General features: G+C 43.3%; 5 protein-coding genes across 5 annotated transcripts; 2 read left to right on the top strand and 3 right to left on the bottom strand.

The window, feature by feature from the left end:
- The first annotated feature begins 442 nt into the window (after positions 1-442).
- On the top strand, positions 443-2,263 carry BCIN_12g04940 (hypothetical protein). Its single transcript, XM_001553837.2, has 3 exons — positions 443-601; positions 675-862; positions 935-2,263. Exons 1-3 carry the CDS (start codon positions 482-484, stop codon positions 2,154-2,156), a joined length of 1,530 nt encoding a protein of 509 aa, XP_001553887.2. The 5' UTR covers positions 443-481; the 3' UTR covers positions 2,157-2,263.
- A 305-nt stretch (positions 2,264-2,568) lies between these two features.
- Positions 2,569-5,516, bottom strand: BCIN_12g04950 (hypothetical protein). Its single transcript, XM_024696475.1, has 5 exons — positions 5,041-5,516; positions 4,709-4,972; positions 2,974-4,638; positions 2,789-2,917; positions 2,569-2,703 (listed from the first exon to the last, which is right to left on the bottom strand). Exons 1-5 carry the CDS (start codon positions 5,305-5,307, stop codon positions 2,620-2,622), a joined length of 2,409 nt encoding a protein of 802 aa, XP_024552285.1. The 5' UTR covers positions 5,308-5,516; the 3' UTR covers positions 2,569-2,619.
- Positions 5,517-6,403: 887 nt separating this feature from the next.
- Positions 6,404-7,397, bottom strand: BCIN_12g04960 (hypothetical protein). The gene is made up of 3 exons (XM_001553834.2): positions 7,269-7,397; positions 7,091-7,162; positions 6,404-6,996 (listed from the first exon to the last, which is right to left on the bottom strand). The coding sequence occupies exons 1-3, from the start codon at positions 7,336-7,338 to the stop codon at positions 6,473-6,475; spliced, it is 666 nt and encodes a 221-aa protein (XP_001553884.2). The 5' UTR covers positions 7,339-7,397; the 3' UTR covers positions 6,404-6,472.
- A 640-nt stretch (positions 7,398-8,037) lies between these two features.
- Positions 8,038-9,654, bottom strand: BCIN_12g04970 (hypothetical protein). The gene is made up of 3 exons (XM_001553833.2): positions 9,579-9,654; positions 8,647-9,520; positions 8,038-8,542 (listed from the first exon to the last, which is right to left on the bottom strand). The coding sequence occupies exons 1-3, from the start codon at positions 9,607-9,609 to the stop codon at positions 8,173-8,175; spliced, it is 1,275 nt and encodes a 424-aa protein (XP_001553883.1). The 5' UTR covers positions 9,610-9,654; the 3' UTR covers positions 8,038-8,172.
- A 1,046-nt stretch (positions 9,655-10,700) lies between these two features.
- On the top strand, positions 10,701-15,585 carry Bcnrps1. The gene has a single exon (XM_001553831.2). The coding sequence runs from the start codon at positions 10,754-10,756 to the stop codon at positions 15,530-15,532; it is 4,779 nt and encodes a 1,592-aa protein (XP_001553881.2). The 5' UTR covers positions 10,701-10,753; the 3' UTR covers positions 15,533-15,585.
- The last annotated feature ends 1,193 nt before the right edge of the window (positions 15,586-16,778 follow it).

The following is a 16,778-nucleotide window of genomic DNA, read 5'->3' on the forward strand; positions in this document are numbered from 1 at the left end:
CAAGGCTGAAAACGTGGTTGAGATGCATGGTGAGAATGATCGGACGCAGCATTGCAGCATGACTGGGAGATCTATCCGAGACGCAGGTGCTTGGGATGTTGAAAGGATTGAGCCTCAAGTCTAATCAATCCAATATTACGAGTGACTTTCGTCTAATTGTGAGTCTTGCCAGGGGCTGACATCGCTAGTGCTTCTTCATCTGACAAGTAAGCGAAGGGGTGTCACAATTTTTGTCGGATCCGGTGACCGGACATCTATCAACGGACCGGATATGTAGGTTTGTGTCTTACTATGTAGCTTATTATAATCAGATTAACACCATTTCAATGTGATAAGCAATGGATTTCGGTCTGCTTGCTCCGGTGTCGTCGGATCAGATATATCCATATTCTCATAGTACTGATTATATCATGACAGATGACATATAAGTTTGGTCTTCCCTGGTGGTCTAACCATCACTATTGATCATTCAGCAGACAAGATGTTTCCAAATACTCTTTTTACAGGGCAATTTGTCATTGCCGTTGTCTTATGCGGCTGTTTTATTTTCAGAAAGCCTTTGACGGCAACATGTAATAGTATCCTTTCAAGGGTTCTTAACGTAAGTTTCTGCTCCGCCACAATATGAGGTGTTTGTTATTTGTCATTAAAAAATGAGACTGACTGAGAAATAGCTATACTTATCATATCGATATCCTGTCAAGCATGTCGAACTTGGACATAGACTTCCAGGTTGCAGTTATGAATTCCCCAATGGTCAGGGTGACGGTGCCAAATTCCTTCATGGAAAAGAAAACAGCGAATTATGGGGATCAAACTATGGATCTATTTACCAAATCTGGTCAGGCCATAAACCAGAAATGTGAGTACACCATCTGAATCTCCACCCGCAACCCAAAATCAAATGAGAGCCAAGTTCTAATGCAAATCACAGTGTGCTCACCCAAGCTGCCGATATTCAAGCCGTCTTCAGTGATTCAGACAAGCATTTCAAAGCCGTGAACAACAATTCCGGATATTTGTTAGGTCAAATACTTGGTCAATGCGTTGGATTAATCAGTGGCCAGCAATGGAAGCGAGTTCGCTCTATTGTTGAAAAACCATTCCACCGCAGTGTTACTCCAAGATATGTTCCAATGATTGAACAACGGACAACTTCATTCTTCCAAGAACTTTGGGACTCTAGGGACTTATCACGTGGACTTATTGACCCAGCAGATGATTTGAAACTTCTTCCATTCTTAATTGTGGCGGAAGTCGTTTACGGCAAGCTAGCTCCTGACGTTGAATCCGAGCTCCGTGCCCTCGCTCCGATCCGCGAATCCTTCTTCAAGCACGTTATCTCGGGTGGGCTTACTCGTTTCGAATGGTCAGCTTACCTTCCTACGCAGGCCAATAGACACCTTGCAGCATTCAAAGAACGATGGATTGCATTCAACGAATTTGCTTATCGAAGAGCGAAGGAACAAGGTCTCAACGCCCCTATCTTGGATTTGTTTGCCGCAAAAGAGATGGGGGAACTCACCGAGAATGAAATGTTGCATACTCTTGACGAGATGCTATATGCAAACCTTGATGTCACAATTGGCGGTGTGAGCTGGAACCTCGTGTTCCTTGCATCTGACATATCCGTTCAGGATCAATTACGAGCGGAATATCAAGCTGCCCAGAAAGAAGCCGACGAGAATGGCTTGACGCTAGAGAAATACTTGTCGAGTAGCACAACCTTCCTCGCCGCTTGTGTGTCCGAAGCTTCTCGTCTACGCCCTCTCGCAGCATTCTCGGTGCCACAAAGTATCCCCACACCAAGAGTTGTTGGAGGCTACGAATTTCCTGCTGGAACAAATTTTGTAATTGATTCATATGCTTTAAATATCCGTAACTCATTCTGGGGAGAAGACAAAGCCATATATCGTCCAAGTCGTTTCATGGAAAGAACCGCAACTCAAGCACGATATAACTTTTGGAGGTTTGGATTCGGTCCAAGGCAATGCATGGGGAAATTTGTGGCAGATACATTGATACGAAATATTTTGGTACATTTGGTAAGAGAGTATGACTTGTCATTGTTGAAAACCGAAGAGTGGCAGAGAAATCCTGAGATTTGGATTAATCATCCGGATATGAAGTTGAGGTGTGTGAAAAGAGAAGGATGAGCGTTATGAAGTCGGCGCTTCAGTGAATGGGTAACTGAGATGTATTGTTTGGTGGCGTATCTTGTATTCCTGAGAGCCACATTGAATGTATACAGTTCGATATGACATTGAAAACGATGGCTTGGCAGGTGTTTTTCAAACCACGTTGAATATAAAACTTCGAGTTTGAAATCGTAAGCATTGTTGCGTTGATCATTAGACACGAATTATATACTCCTGGTTCCAATTGAGAGTTCTCACCCCCATTCAACACATACTAATTCCATATGTACATAAATCAATTTCCAATCAGAATTCCTTTGTCCCCGTAGTATTTGATCTGTACCTGAAATAGTATCTGCATTTCGTGCAGATACTGGTGCATGTATTGAGATGAGCAGTGAAAATATTCACATGGCTAGCAGGCGGGACATGATAAACTAGGAATATTTCCCATTCCTACTCTAATATGATTTAAAAACTTTTATTGCCAAAATTCGTTGTAACTCCAATCATTGTCTACATTGAAAATGCCTGCATCTGAAAAATCAAAGATGTCACCCTGAAACTAAATTGATAATATTTGAATTAGCATTGACTTTATATAAATCACACGAAAATCCAACGAAAAAGTAAATCAGAAAAATATTTACCTGATTTACATCAGCCGAAAAGGTGGCTAACTGATCTACAAATCCTGGCTGGGAGGTATATATGGCTTGGTCTACAGTAGACATCGGGATATCCACTGCTGGTGTTACTCTGATGTTATTCTTACTATCCTATAAAAGAATTAGTCAGATATCTCCGCTTGCACAATCAAACATGGAATGCCTACCTCGTTCACTTCTGGATTGTTGGATGGGAGTTTCATTTCTTCTCCAGGAAAGGATTGTAGAAGCGTTTGCCTGCATGTTGATAATGCTTTCTTGGCACCTTCGTGCATCAGACTCTCTTTTAGATTTGATGTACCAGTCGCTCGTACGGATTGCATCGCCACAGAAATCATGAGAACATCTTTGAGATCACTACCAAATTCCCCCACTCTCTTGGTGAAGCCTTCTAGTGTACCTTCTACTATCCTAGTAAGCCTGGCTTTTGAAAAATGGGTATTTGTTGCTGGAGGGCTAGGTAAAGTTGTTGAGAATTGATTAGGTGTAAATCCTGGACTAGGCTCATTGCTTTGAGACCCTGATGCGGATGCTTTGATATATTGACAGATGCTCAAGACAGCGGCTAGAACGTCGTTCTTGCAACAAATTTGGAACATCGTCCAGTGTAAGTTTGTACTCAACAAATCCAAATCTGCCACTGAGGGATCAAAATAATCTTGATAAGAAACAATGGCAACTGAAGATTCCAAACAAATTTGTTGCATCTCTCGGAATAATGGATCATCTTGTCGCTCGTCCCATAGAAATAATCGGTAAAGATTGAGAAAAGGTCTCCTCAGATAAATATCTAATAAGACACAGTCTAATAGATGTGAAGGAGAGCGTTGAAGTGTTCCATCTAATTTGAGTGGTACTGGAACACGTCGTAAAAGTTCTTCCAATTTCCTTCCTTCTCGAACAACTTCTGTAAGATCCATTTCAGGGCTAATATCTCTGATAAGTGAAACCACCTTGAGTTGTTGCGCCAATGACATAGCTAATGTGACCTGGGCGAGAGAGTCGGTCCATTCATATAGAGGTCTTGAAGGAGGAAGTTCGGTTGAAGATTCGTCAAAATCCGCATCGTTCAGATTTGCTGGAGCCAATTGACTAAAGTCTATGTCAGGAACAATACTGGGCATGCTCGCAGCCATGGATGCTTGTAGATCCATTTGAACAATCGTTGCCCAAAGTCTTCGTCTTAGCTCGGCATGAAACGGTGAAATCTTCTTGAAGTCCGCTGGCCTTAAGTGAAGTCCCATTACCATGGCAGAACGAACCAAAGCCCCCGTGGCACACCAGAGTTTATCTGAAGAGATAAGTTGTAATTGTCGAGCGAGTAAAAGCAGCGTTTCGGTTTGCAAAGTTGATATATCAATTGCCTGCTTTCTACTTAGAGTATCAGTCCAAGCCGCCACAAGCTCGAGTGATGCCATTTCCAGATATGTTTTCTGGTCATCGTCAAATCCCGAATCGCTATCAAGGAACTTGTAGCAAATCGCCAGTATAGCTGTCAGTTGAGGTAGAAATGGTGAGGATTGGAAAATTTTATCGTCGGGTGAAGTCCAAAAGTGTGAGTAGAGACGAAGGAAGGAGGGCACATGAAGAATCCTTGAACTCTTTTCGAAATTATCAGTATAGATCTTCAATAACCTATCACAAACAGGTTTTCCCGGAAGAAATTCTCGAAGTTTTGAAAGGACTGCAGCACTTTCTTGGCTCAATGTCTCTTTTCGCATCCTGAAATGACTCTGCGATTTTTGCTGTAGATATTGAACATCTTTAGCAAGATTAATGATGGAAGTATTGCTGGTTGCACTCTTATTTATGAAATCTTTTGCCTCGGGAAACTTCGAATGAAATTAGTATAGCAATACATCTTGTAGAAAAAGTAAGAATAGATCTAGATGGAACACCTACCTGGTTCAACAAGGTGATTCGATCATTTTGGCCATGATATCTACTCCTCGACCCTTTCACAATCAAGGTACAGAGTCCTGGTATCAATCTTGAAGGAGCATTTGTACGTTTCGAAACTTTGTGAGTCGGCGATGGCTGTGATGGCTGTGATGGCTGTGATGATAATTTTTGAATGTTCGATAACTTCCCAGTGACTTGAAGTAACTCTTCAAGCCTTGCGACACGGGATTGGAGCTCCTCAACAACACCGACCCCACCATTGCCCTGGGAAGCAATTAGTATTTGCCATTGTTGTAGTTATTTGCAGCAAATAAGTTGTGTAAGAAACTCACTTGAATAACGTTTGAATTGTTTCCTACGCTTGGTGTGAATTTAAGATCCGGAGTACGATCTCCTGGTGAATGTGTTGTAGGTCTGGATTTTGAAATGGATTTTGTAGGGTCGTGATTGTAAGTACATTCAGCTGAGCCATTGGGTATCTTGGTACAATTTTGACACGGCAAAAGTCGATCGCATTTCAATTTCTTTTCACGACATCGTAAACAAGAAACTACTGGTCGTGGCCGTTTTCGAGAAGAATCAAATCGAGTATCCTCCATTTTTCAAGGCTTTGTGCCCGGTGTCTGTGAATATAAAAAGATAGATGGAGGCCCGGAGTACAACACAATGCAATGCTGCCAATGCTCGTGGAAGTCGTGATACCTCAATTTGGAAGGATCTGACAAAGAGAGGGGATGTCGGAGGATTAAATTGTTTGAATTCACTGCGTTTGGATGAGATGACATGGGCGGCACGAACCCATGAAGCCAAAAAAAAAGGAAAGTAGTCAGGTTCTCGTGACAGCTAACCCGAAATACCCACGACTGATCTTTACAAATGCTGTATGGAATAAAACATAGGATGTGTATAGTACAGTAAGCTTTGCGTAATAGCCTGTCGTATTATTATCGACCGGGGAACTGTGCTCACTCACACTTGTCTTGGGAGTAGGTAAAATGTGGTTTGAGTTTAGCAAAATACTCCATAGTTGTAATAATATGTATTATATTGCTCACTCGTGACGGCACGAGAGTGGTGGCTGTAGTGGCTAGAGTTTGCAGCAGCCTGGAAAGAGCAGCTTTATTCACCAGGATTGTGAGCTTACTCACGTAAATGCAGATTCCTTCGTCTCTTACTACCCAGTTCCCCTCGCTCTCGCTGACCTAGAACAATGGCGATATCCTGTCTCAGTCTGTGTCGTTGTGTAAAGGCACTAAGCTCGGGTGTGGAGGAAATGAAGGGGCTGAAAAGCGAGACTACCTATCAACTCATCATAATACGAAACAAGTTCGCAAATCATGTAAACACCCAGAAAAAAAAACATGTTTAGCCAATAAACAGAGATATATAAATACCACTAGCATATTTTGCGGGTAAATATGGGTAAATATCGACGTTTAATTCATGTGGGCCTAGACGGGGACGTGGAGCTGATACATTTGCAAACCCACACACAAACCGATACAATCATTCAGTCCACGAGGTTCGAACAATAATCACAAATCAAATAGCATGATGTGAGATGAGAGAGGTACGGTCTGAAAATTGTATTTTGTACAACGGCCAGTGCTTGGAGTCATCCCATCTGTACTACCGTCAGCCTACTGATACCACATTGCTGACCCATCGACATGAAGAAAAGATAAGCTTTGCATCTGGCAAAAATACGATTTACGCCGTCCCATCTCTCAAGCAAATGGCGCAACATCCGCCCACTCGATAACTCTAATTAGTCAATACCGGAGTTTGCGAATCCCACGTCTTCTGCTCCGCTGCACTGACAAGCCAGTTGGCAACGCTTTCTCGTGTGATACTAGCCATCATGGCAACCCCCTTCCCTTTATCACCGTATACTTTGACGGGTTTTGCTTCGCCCTCTTCCAGTCTGGCTGGTCGAGCGAGAACGTAGTCAATACCACTAGCCTTAACCTCTTTATCCACCAAGTTGTGATCGTCATATTGCAGATACATGTTGGACTTCTTCATCAACATTCGAAGTAAGAAGTGCATGTGCGGCCAACTATCCCCTACTCCAAAAGCCTGCATCACAACAATCTTGCGCACATCAAATTCCTTCATAACAGCGATTATATTGGCATTTGAGTCTGCCATAAGCCTTGGTGGAGAAATAGATGCAGAGAAAGGGCTATCAGATGTACGAGGAGCGCTCAGAGTAACAATAACAACGGATGGGATGTCGGTACTTGCTTCGAATGCAGCTTTGATATCAGCTGTATTGAGAGGGGTACCTGTATTGATGAGAGTCAGTCAAAGCGTTTTTTGATATCTAGCTAGGATACAATACCTAGTTTCGGCATTTGAGGAGAAGATCATATCTCTTACCTTTGAAAAGCTTCAAGCCATCCTTGGCTTCCATGGAAGAGGGGTCTCGAACTAGGGCTGTCACATCATGACCTAAATATCGGCATATCAGCTATCGGATGTCGGAAGCATAAGAAATGGCGACATCGCTGATCTCTTGGTATGCTACTGCATTCTTACTATATACGCATATACGTACCTCGAAGTAATGCCTCTTCGATTACCATCTTACCCGTTCTTCCACTACCGCCGATTACAAAAAGCTGCATAGTTTATGGAACGTTAACCTTCAGCTGACTTTTGTCTTCTTGAATTGTTATCGAATTTCAATTAAGGGCAGAAAGGTTGTGTAATATGTGGTAGGCGATTTTGAGGAGGGATGAGGAGAGCTGGCAATGCAAGCAACAGACGATATTTCTGTTCCCTTATATGAAATCATGGTTGCTCTTGAGCTCCTTCAAACAAAGCCTCCAGCTATATATTTTGCTCTGTTCCTGAAGGTAATGCTTATGAATTCCGGAGCCGGTCGGAGCCGGCTCTTTCTTACGAACTATCCAATGAACGGCGCTGTCTTGCATCCAATTCTGTCTTACATTAATCTCTTTTAGTCTTCAGATGTTTACCCCAGAGTCCAGACGCGGAAATCGGCTACAAGATGACTGTACTAAGTGGGTGTTTGATAGCAGCACAGCAGTTGATGTCTAAATCATCAAGTGGTCACATTACCGGGTTCCAATAGTCCTTGCTACTTTCAATGTTTAGGAACAACTCAAAATTGGAGACTAACTCTGCAATTCAATACTGAATGTTGTCATTAAATTCAGGAATCGAAAGCTTCTGAATGTCAGACTGCAGTACAGCCTGTTGAAAATCTTGTAAAACTATGAAGTCACCATAGTCACTAATTTTTTGGAATTGAGTACAGATGAAGCTAATTCATCTCAATTGTTTTTATTGAAGAGTTTTACTGTTTCTGGGCCTGAAATTCGCCAAGTATTGATATTTGTATTGATGTTTAATCCAGAACAGTCAACATGACGAGACCTAGACTTTTATCTATTCTCATTAACTCCAATCAGAACTCCGGCAAATAACGCAAACGTTTAAACTCTTACGACCTCAATATTAACAGTCTCCTTTTCCAATACCTTTGACTCAGCTTCCTTTTTCTGTTGCTTCTTTTGCTCCGCGAAACTTTCAACCATTGCATGTCCTCCTCTTTCGTTGAAGAAGAGGTTTAGATACATCCAAGTTTCCTTTGCATACCCCTCTGCACGATCAAACATAGCCAACTCATACTTTCTTACAGCTTCGGATAGACCAGCAGCATCCTCAAACTTCTCCTTTCCTACCCAGTTTGGTTTACGAGCAATTACAGCTCTTGCAAGTTCCATTCCATCCTCCATAGCAACATTTACTCCTACACCTGCAAATGGAGTCATTAGGTGGGCTGCATCGCCCAATAAGGTTGCACTAAATAGAATGTTAGCTAATTGGTTTAAATCGTGAAGGTGGAGGAAAGAGAAAGGCCTTCAAATGCTGAATGAAAGTTATGAATTTCTGAAAAGGTATCTTACCCTGCTCTGTGAAGCCACTTATGTCCTATCGGAAGCATATACATTGGTCTTGGAATTGCTTCTTCATCACTCTTGATGATCAAATCTTTCGCGTCTTGATCCCAATCTTCGTAATATTTATCCACGAATTTCTTTCCCACACCAGGCGCGGACCAATCAATACCGCATGTTTCTTGCCAGTCCTCAGGTCTTCGGAAGAATCCATACGTTTGAACAGATCCGTCACCGTTACGCTGCGACAGTACAGTTTGGTGGTTACCGAGGGTGAGGCACATACCCAGGCCTACTCGTTTTGCGAGAGCTGGGTCTTTCTGGTCGATGTTCAAAACTTTGGCTTCCACTCCAGTGATTCCAGCGAATTGTGGCCGCGTGTTGGAAATTATATGGCGTACTTTACTCCATGCCCCATCTGCTCCGACAACCAAATCAAAGCCTCTCTCGACAGAATCTTGAAAGTGTAAATCATACGTAAGAGATGTTGCATCGGCGGATGTTTCGACACGTTGTAGCTTATGTCCCCACTTGATGCTCCCTGGCTCAAGAGAATCTAAAAGCATATTACGAAGTTGGACTCGATCCACTTCAGGACGACCTTTGAAAGAATCTGGTCTGCTTTCACCAACATCTTTGCTCTCATCAAGGATGAGATTTCCAGAAGGGTCATAAATTTTGAGAACTTCCCCCTCGGGTCGTGCAACAGCCAGGAATTTTTCATACAGTCCAGCTTCCCGGAGTGCAACTTGAGCTGATCCCTCGTGGATATCGAGTGAGCCTCCTCGGCTTCGTGCATTTCGATCACTGTCTAATTCAAATATGGTACATGGAACACCATTATATTGAATAAGACGAGCAAAGGTCAACCCGGCAGGGCCAGCTATGATCCGTCAGTTGAGAAATTCTTTTTGGAAACATAGTTCATAACAGTGACTTACCACCTATGACAGCAATTTTTGGAAGAGACATATTGATCAATAAGTGACAGTTTTAAGTCTAAAAAATCTGTGTATCGATAGAGGGTGGTGTCAGAAGTTTCAAGCTTTAAGAAGAAGATGATTTAAAATACTACAATTGACGGTATATGAGCTGGATTAATACACAATCTAACGCGCAATACGAAGCCACTTCAACCTGTGAAAACGTGCTCATAACGTGCTGACAGGAGTTTTTTTTCGGATCCGGTACTATTGTAGTGTTGAAATGGCGGACCCGTGAAACCCACATGGATATTTACCGAGAATACAACGTTCCTTATTTCTTACCGTATACGAAAGGATTGATACACAGACCAAATCCCACTTACGCTAGAAGATCACTGGAAGCTGAAACTAAGTATGACTAAGTCTCAAACAAAATTATTATATCAGCCTGCGGGTAAGAATGTGGAGACATGATAACGAAACCGTTTATGTTACTCTCGGATATCCGTGTATCCACCGGAGATGCTCGGGATCAAGCGAATTTTGACAACATATCCCCTTTCTCTAGATGTCTATCGCTAGGAATCACCTGAGCCAGGCCTAAACTTGCAAATAGATCAGAGAGTGGATCTTCTAATACAAGCTAAATCATCATACGAGGTTGATGTCTAAAATCTAGTAGCTTCATAGCCTAGGAGGCTGATAATGCCATCTGAAAATTTTCCTTAGACCAATAGTCGCATAGAAATATTCAACGTGATTGATTGTAAATCCAAATCCTAGATGCAAATATGGAAGCGAATCACCATTTGTCTTACGTGTGTGGATGCATATCACGCAATTTCATTTATCCAAGTGCTCACAATTGCCATGGTGGGCAACTGAAAGCTCAGTTGTAGCTGATGTGAAGGATATGGATTGAGAATATCCTGACAAGCTACCATTCTGACTTCGCTAGTTCGATATGTAAGATTGGTGCTTGCAGTATGTGTTGATGAGAATAGCAGAGGGGAAATCTTAGTTGAGATGTCGTCAAATTCTCGGAGCCGGATGAGGAATTATATGTTCTATCTAGATATTTTCCTTAGATAATCTATCGTCATGATTTCTTTATGTACGGCCGTTTTCTCCTCTTTCGTCTGTACTTTCACTTCACAGATCAGCATCGACAGCATAGATCACTATCTAAAATGTCTCCATTCATTGATATCATTGGTAGCAATGGCTACACGAAACGAAACATGGTCGAAAAGACTTCCTGTATGACACCATCAAAGAAAGAAGCCCTTATTCTCAGTCATTTATGCTCGATACTTGAGCTTCCTACAGCAAAAGTCGATCTGGAATCCAATTTTGTTGGTCTCGGCGGCCATTCATTAATGGCGATCAAGCTCTCCAAAGCTTGCAAGAGAGATGGTCTCGCCTTATCAATACCTTCCATTCTTTTAAGTCCCACTCTTACACAACTCATCGACTCGGCTACCGAAACAAGATCTACCCCTTCTACAAATATTCTGAAGAATACCCGTGATCTGAATACACTAGTCAGCCCTACACGATTGAGCCATGAACGCCGCATGTCACTCTCTAAGCCAAATGGACACACAGCATCTGCTTCCAATCTTTCATTAACAGAGATGCAACACTCATTTATGCACAGCTACCAAAGACAACCTGGTAGCAACATCATTAGTTTCTATGAAACTTACAGTTCTGCCAACATTCCAACTATGAAAACAGCTTGGAAGACAGTTATAGATTCGGAACCAGTATTCCGGACAATTTTCGATCACGATAGGGTTACAGCAACTTATTCGAAACAACCCTTGCCATTCATCTGGGATGAAGTTTGGGTTGAAGATACCGATACATATATATCAGAGTTAGAAAAGGAGATTGTGCCAGAGAAGATGGAGGTTACTTTTACAGTTCTTACTCCAAGGACTCAAAGATCGGGAAATGTTGGCGTTAGCACAATAATATGGAGAGTTCATCATGCATTCATTGATGGATACTCTGCAAATCTATTGTACGACAAAGTTCGAAAGATTGTGATGGGTCAGAGCATTATTCCAGGCACACCATTCTCGAATGTTATCCACGAAGTACAAAAACATCAGCAGATGAACCGAGATGTCAGCAGAGCTTTCTGGAGAAAACAAATGGAATCACACCCATCACCAGTTGGGGATTTAGCTCTCCCGGTTCCATCTTCGCCTTCCAAACTATCTCGAAACGCCGATGTTTCATTTACAATACCCTCTGAAGAAATTGCCGAAGCTGCGAGATCGGCTGGTATTTCGTTGGCATCGTGGTTCCAAGCAGCTTGGGGTCTGGTACTATCTATGTACGCTGATTCCGATACCGTAGTCTTTGGTACTGTTCTTTCCGGTCGCAATTTGTCGATAGCGGGGATGGATGACACAATTGGACCTCTGATAAACACATTGCCATTTCATGTCTCGCTCGACCGCAAGCAAACGACTTTGGAATATGTTCAATCTGTCTTTAGACACTCGGTTGACTTAGGCACATTTCAACATTCTCTTCCAGAAGATGGATACAGTAGGCAATTTGCATCAGCACTGGCAATGGAGTTTGACATGCAACCTACCGATGATCACAAGATTCGTCCTATCGGACAATCATGGTTTAAAGTTGTGCCCGACATTCCACTTAGCATCTTCATGTCTACAACTGGAACCATCAGAATGTCATATCAAACACAGAAGTACACCGAGTCGGACATTGAGCTATTATCCGAAAACTTTCAAAGTGCCATCTTGTCTCTCCTGTCGCCAGCAAAGTCCATCGGCGAATGCTTATCCAACTTGCTGTCTTCCAAATCTCATGAAACTCTGATGAAGATGGGAAATTGCTTGACAGATGAAACATCACCAGCTTCCATCAAAGATGATCTAGTCACTCTATTTGAGCGCGCCGCTGTAGAAAATCCATCCATCTTAGCCGTTGAAAAAGCTGGAGACAGTCTGACCTATCAAGAATTTGATAACATGGCCACCAAATTATCAGCTCAACTCTCTAAATATGTCCAACCAGGAGATATCGTCTGCGTTCATGCAGATCGAAGTATCAACTGGCTTGTTGCCATTTACGGTATCCTCAAAGCCGGGGCGGTATATTCTGCACAAGATGCCGCCTTGCCAGGTCACATTCGAGAAGCCAATTTCCAAACTGCTGGCGGAAAGCTTTTTTTGACACCGGCATCTTCCCAACGAAAGATTGCGCCGGAATCATGCAAGCTGTGTCTTTCGGTTGAAGATTTGGTTCAATTACCTTTGCCAAGCTCGGTAGCGGTCGCTCCAAGACAAACACCTAGACCTGCGGATAATGCATATCTCTGCTTTACATCCGGGTCCACCGGCAAACCTAAGGGTGTGATGTGTAGCCACGAAGGCCTTGTTGCATTCCAAAAGGATCTTGCCGTTCGACTTTTCGCACTTCCAGGACAGCGAATCTCTCAATTGATGTCCCCAGCTTTCGATGGAAGTATCCACGAGATATTTTCTGCTCTAAGCTACGGTGCTACCATTGTTCTCGCCGATGGCATACATCCATTCTCTCACTTGGAAAAATCCACAGCTGCGATCTTAACGCCATCTATTGCCAATATCTTGGACCCAGAAGACTTCCCCATGCTGCGAAATGTATATCTTGTCGGCGAGCCAGTTCCACAACATGTCAATGATGTATGGTCTAGTGTTAAAAACCTCTACAACATGTATGGCCCGACGGAAGCCACATGCGGGGCTACCATCAAGCGTCTTCTTCCTGGAAAGCCGGTGAATATAGGAGCACCAAACCCCACTACTCGCGTCTACATCCTCGATCGAAACCAACAACTTCTGCCACCGGGTGTGATTGGAGAAATCTATCTTGCCGGTGTCCAAGTGGCACGAGGATATATCGGTATGCCCCAAATGTCCGCCGAACGATTCCTCCCCGATACCATCTGCAATCGTCAAGGCGAAATGATGTACCGAACTGGCGATCGGGGATATTTCAATCGAGCTGGTGAAGTCGAATGCCTGGGTCGGAATGATCGACAAATCAAATTACGTGGTTTCCGTCTTGATCTTAATGACTTGGAGATTCGAGTAGCGGAAGCTCTCCCAGAATGTTCCGGTATCGCTATTTGTCAAAAGGGTGACTACCTCGTTGCTATGGTTCAACCCGAGACACTCGATATTGCAAAGGTTAGAGCAAAGGTTACTCAAGTACTCCCTGTTCATGCCGTTCCTAGAGTATTCATGGCTGTTGAGAAGTTCCCAATGACACCTGCTGGAAAGTTGGACTATAAGGCCATTACAAACATGACTTTGGCGGAAAAGGAGTCCGCCCCGAAGAAGATTGAAAGCTCGACCGAAGTTAGGGTTGCTGAAGCATGGAAAGAGTTGTTGGGACTCGAATCCAATGTGGAGATCACTAGGGATTCTGAGTTTGTTTCACTAGGAGGTCATTCCGTCATGCAACTTCGTCTTGCGAGCAAACTTTCTGAAATCTTCCATGTGAGGATGACGGTTTCTCACATCATGCAGTCGGCTAACTTGCTCGAAATGGCAAAGATCATTGAGAATCTTCGTGCTCAAACTCAACCTACTGATGTTGATGATGCATTGGTCCCACTGGGAAAGTACAGAGTATCACCTATCGAGCGTGAGTGGTGGGAGAAGTATAGATTAAATGTCGGAAGTTCCTCTTTCAATGTCACCTACGCCTGTGCAGTTGACACTAGCGTTGTTGACACTGATAAATTAATCTCAGCATGGAATACGGTACTATCCCGACATCGCATTCTCCGCTGCAGATATATCAGAAGTGGACAAAAAGGCATTTTACAAAGAGGTTATGACCGATTCCCACCTCAGATCAAGACAGTCAACAAACTTGGTCTCTGGAGAGAATGTAATCGACCTTTTGATTTGAAACGTCAGAATCCTATCCGAGTCTTCCTCTCTAGAAACACGATGCTTGCATCTATGAGCCATATAATCGCAGACTTAACTTCCCTTGAAGTTCTCCTCAAGGAGGTTACTACGCTATATAGCGGTAACTCACTACCACCTGTCGAGCATACATATATGGATACCACACAGTGGAGCACCACACCCACACCCACTGAGCAGAAATGGTGGAAAGAATATCTCCACGGAGCACCGCAAACCTACACCCTCCCCAACATCGTAGAGCGTTCCTCCTATGCCGGTCGTACTCGCCTTACCAAGCTCCCCCAGGATCTCACCCGCCAAATTCTCACATTTACGGATGAGCAAAAAGTTACGCTTCATCAAATCGCCCTTGGCGCTGTGGCTCTCTCTCTTCAACACGATCAAAACGATGTCGACATCGTATTAGGAGGTCCCTACTTTAACCGCGGAGCTAAAGATCTCGAGACCGTTGGGTTATTCCTCGAGCCACTTCCCATTCGTATCCGCCAACCTTCAACCTCTCAATTGCCCTCTGCATCCTTCCTGCGCGCCGTTCAAACCTCCAGCCAAGAAGCAATCGCACACGCGATGCCTTGGGACCAAATCCTCCGCGCCACTTCCACACACGCGCGCTTTCCGAATCATCCACTTCTCGATGTCATGGTAACTTTTCACGACAACCGCACTCCCAAGACCATGATCGAAGGGGTGGATCCGCTGATCACCTATACCGAAGGAAGCAAATTTGCACTCTTGGTGGAATTCTCAGTGCTTTCTGATAATGCGATTGCGTTGCGATTAGAGTATGATACGAATTGTGTGACGAAAACAGAAATTGTGGCATTTGAGGCGGTGGTGTTTGAGGCTGTAAGAGGATTGATCGGAGGAATGAGCTTGGGAGAAGTGAAGAAGAATTTGGGGGTCAAGAAGAGGGAGGCAGAGAGGGAAAATGGTGATGGAATGGTAGCAGCATCTACCAACTATTTCGGGACGAGAGTGGATATTCTCAGTGGTCTCTAGAGATTTAAGAGTTTATGGATTTTATGTCGTGGAAATTTCATGGGGATATTCCAGGAGGAGGAGGGGGGGGGGTTAAATTTTTTATATAGATATTCTCAGGTGACTTTCAGAATCTGGGGAGTTTAGGAGCACACGGTTCATGAATTCAAATACTTCAAATTTCACTGCGATCAGCAAACATTGTTGTCATTATCGCGAAGTGAACCAGCAAAAACATCCTACTGGCTACGTGAGAAAATATCCACCTTCGTTCCCAATGAAGCACTGCACTAAAACATGGTTTCCCTACACAGATTAGACCAGAAGATTTGGACACCTCACCAAAAATATCGAATGCTCAAACTTAGACATCGATCTCCCGCATCCATCACATCTGCCAGATCCATGGCTTCACATCCAAGTTCAGATCTACTACCTATCTATCTCCTTTCCACCATCCAACCTAACTCAACTCAGCTCCATTATCAACTACCGAACACGCATTTCGTATCTTGCATCTCTAGTGGAACACTGTAATGTTTTTCCCCCTGCGAGTATTGTATATATCACAATCATGATGTAGTATCACTATCCCTATCCCCATCCCCATCCAGACCCATATCATTATGTGAAGAAAAACATAACTTTCTCTACCCCTAATTCTTACAATCCACACACACACACATATATATATATCAATCATTCCTTATTTCTAAATGAATTTCTAATTGCATTTCCATTTCCATTTCCATTTCCATTCCTACACAATCCAATATCCAAACAACACTTCCTCGGAATATTCAAATTCCTCTCATCCTAGGAGCCTTCCCATTAACCCCCCTTCTCTTCCTCTCTTCCTCCCTCCACCCCCACAAAATAACCGAAGTTTATCAAAGCCATAGATTTCCACTACAGATACCCATACCCATCTCCACAACTGCAATACTCAATATATCCCAAACCATCTCAAGCCAAGTCATAAAAGATCGCCAAATCCCTTTCTCCCCCCTCCTCCCCCCTCCTCCCAATTCATTCAAATATACATTTACCCGTTTTCCCCTCAAGCTCCCCAAGTTTTTATTTCTCTTTCCTCTTTCCTCTTTCCTCTTTCCTCTTTCCTCTTTCCTCTTTCCTCTTTCCTCTTTCCTCTTTCCTCTTTCCTCTTTCCTCTTTCCTCTTTCCTCTTTCCTCTTTCCTCTTTCCTCTTTTCTTTCTCTTTCCTCTTTCCTCTTTCCTTCTTTATCCCATTTTCGTTCTTCCCCCTATA

This window comes from Botrytis cinerea, chromosome 12, assembly GCF_000143535.2.
Source record: "Botrytis cinerea B05.10 chromosome 12, complete sequence".
In the NCBI taxonomy this organism is placed as follows: domain Eukaryota; kingdom Fungi; phylum Ascomycota; class Leotiomycetes; order Helotiales; family Sclerotiniaceae; genus Botrytis; species Botrytis cinerea.

What these genes read in the sequence shown, in the direction of transcription:
- BCIN_12g04940 (XM_001553837.2), top strand. Translation starts at nt 482, where the DNA reads ATGTTTCCAAATACTCTTTTTACAGGGCAATTTGTCATTGCCGTTGTC. An exon ending in TCCTTTCAAGGGTTCTTAAC is followed by an intron (nt 602 to 674) that starts GTAAGTTTCTGC and finishes ACTGAGAAATAG; the next exon opens with CTATACTTATCATATCGATA. An exon ending in TCAGGCCATAAACCAGAAAT is followed by an intron (nt 863 to 934) that starts GTGAGTACACCA and finishes TGCAAATCACAG; the next exon opens with TGTGCTCACCCAAGCTGCCG.
- BCIN_12g04960 (XM_001553834.2), bottom strand. Translation starts at nt 7,338, where the DNA reads ATGCAGCTTTTTGTAATCGGCGGTAGTGGAAGAACGGGTAAGATGGTA. An exon ending in CGAAGAGGCATTACTTCGAG is followed by an intron (nt 7,163 to 7,268) that starts GTACGTATATGC and finishes GCCGATATTTAG; the next exon opens with GTCATGATGTGACAGCCCTA. An exon ending in TGGCTTGAAGCTTTTCAAAG is followed by an intron (nt 6,997 to 7,090) that starts GTAAGAGATATG and finishes TCATCAATACAG; the next exon opens with GTACCCCTCTCAATACAGCT.
- BCIN_12g04950 (XM_024696475.1), bottom strand. Translation starts at nt 5,307, where the DNA reads ATGGAGGATACTCGATTTGATTCTTCTCGAAAACGGCCACGACCAGTA. An exon ending in ACAATTCAAACGTTATTCAA is followed by an intron (nt 4,973 to 5,040) that starts GTGAGTTTCTTA and finishes ATTGCTTCCCAG; the next exon opens with GGCAATGGTGGGGTCGGTGT. An exon ending in ACAATCCAGAAGTGAACGAG is followed by an intron (nt 2,918 to 2,973) that starts GTAGGCATTCCA and finishes ATTCTTTTATAG; the next exon opens with GATAGTAAGAATAACATCAG.
- BCIN_12g04970 (XM_001553833.2), bottom strand. Translation starts at nt 9,609, where the DNA reads ATGTCTCTTCCAAAAATTGCTGTCATAGGTG. An exon ending in AAAAATTGCTGTCATAGGTG is followed by an intron (nt 9,521 to 9,578) that starts GTAAGTCACTGT and finishes GACGGATCATAG; the next exon opens with CTGGCCCTGCCGGGTTGACC. An exon ending in AAGTGGCTTCACAGAGCAGG is followed by an intron (nt 8,543 to 8,646) that starts GTAAGATACCTT and finishes CATTCTATTTAG; the next exon opens with TGCAACCTTATTGGGCGATG.
- Bcnrps1 (XM_001553831.2), top strand. Translation starts at nt 10,754, where the DNA reads ATGTCTCCATTCATTGATATCATTGGTAGCAATGGCTACACGAAACGA.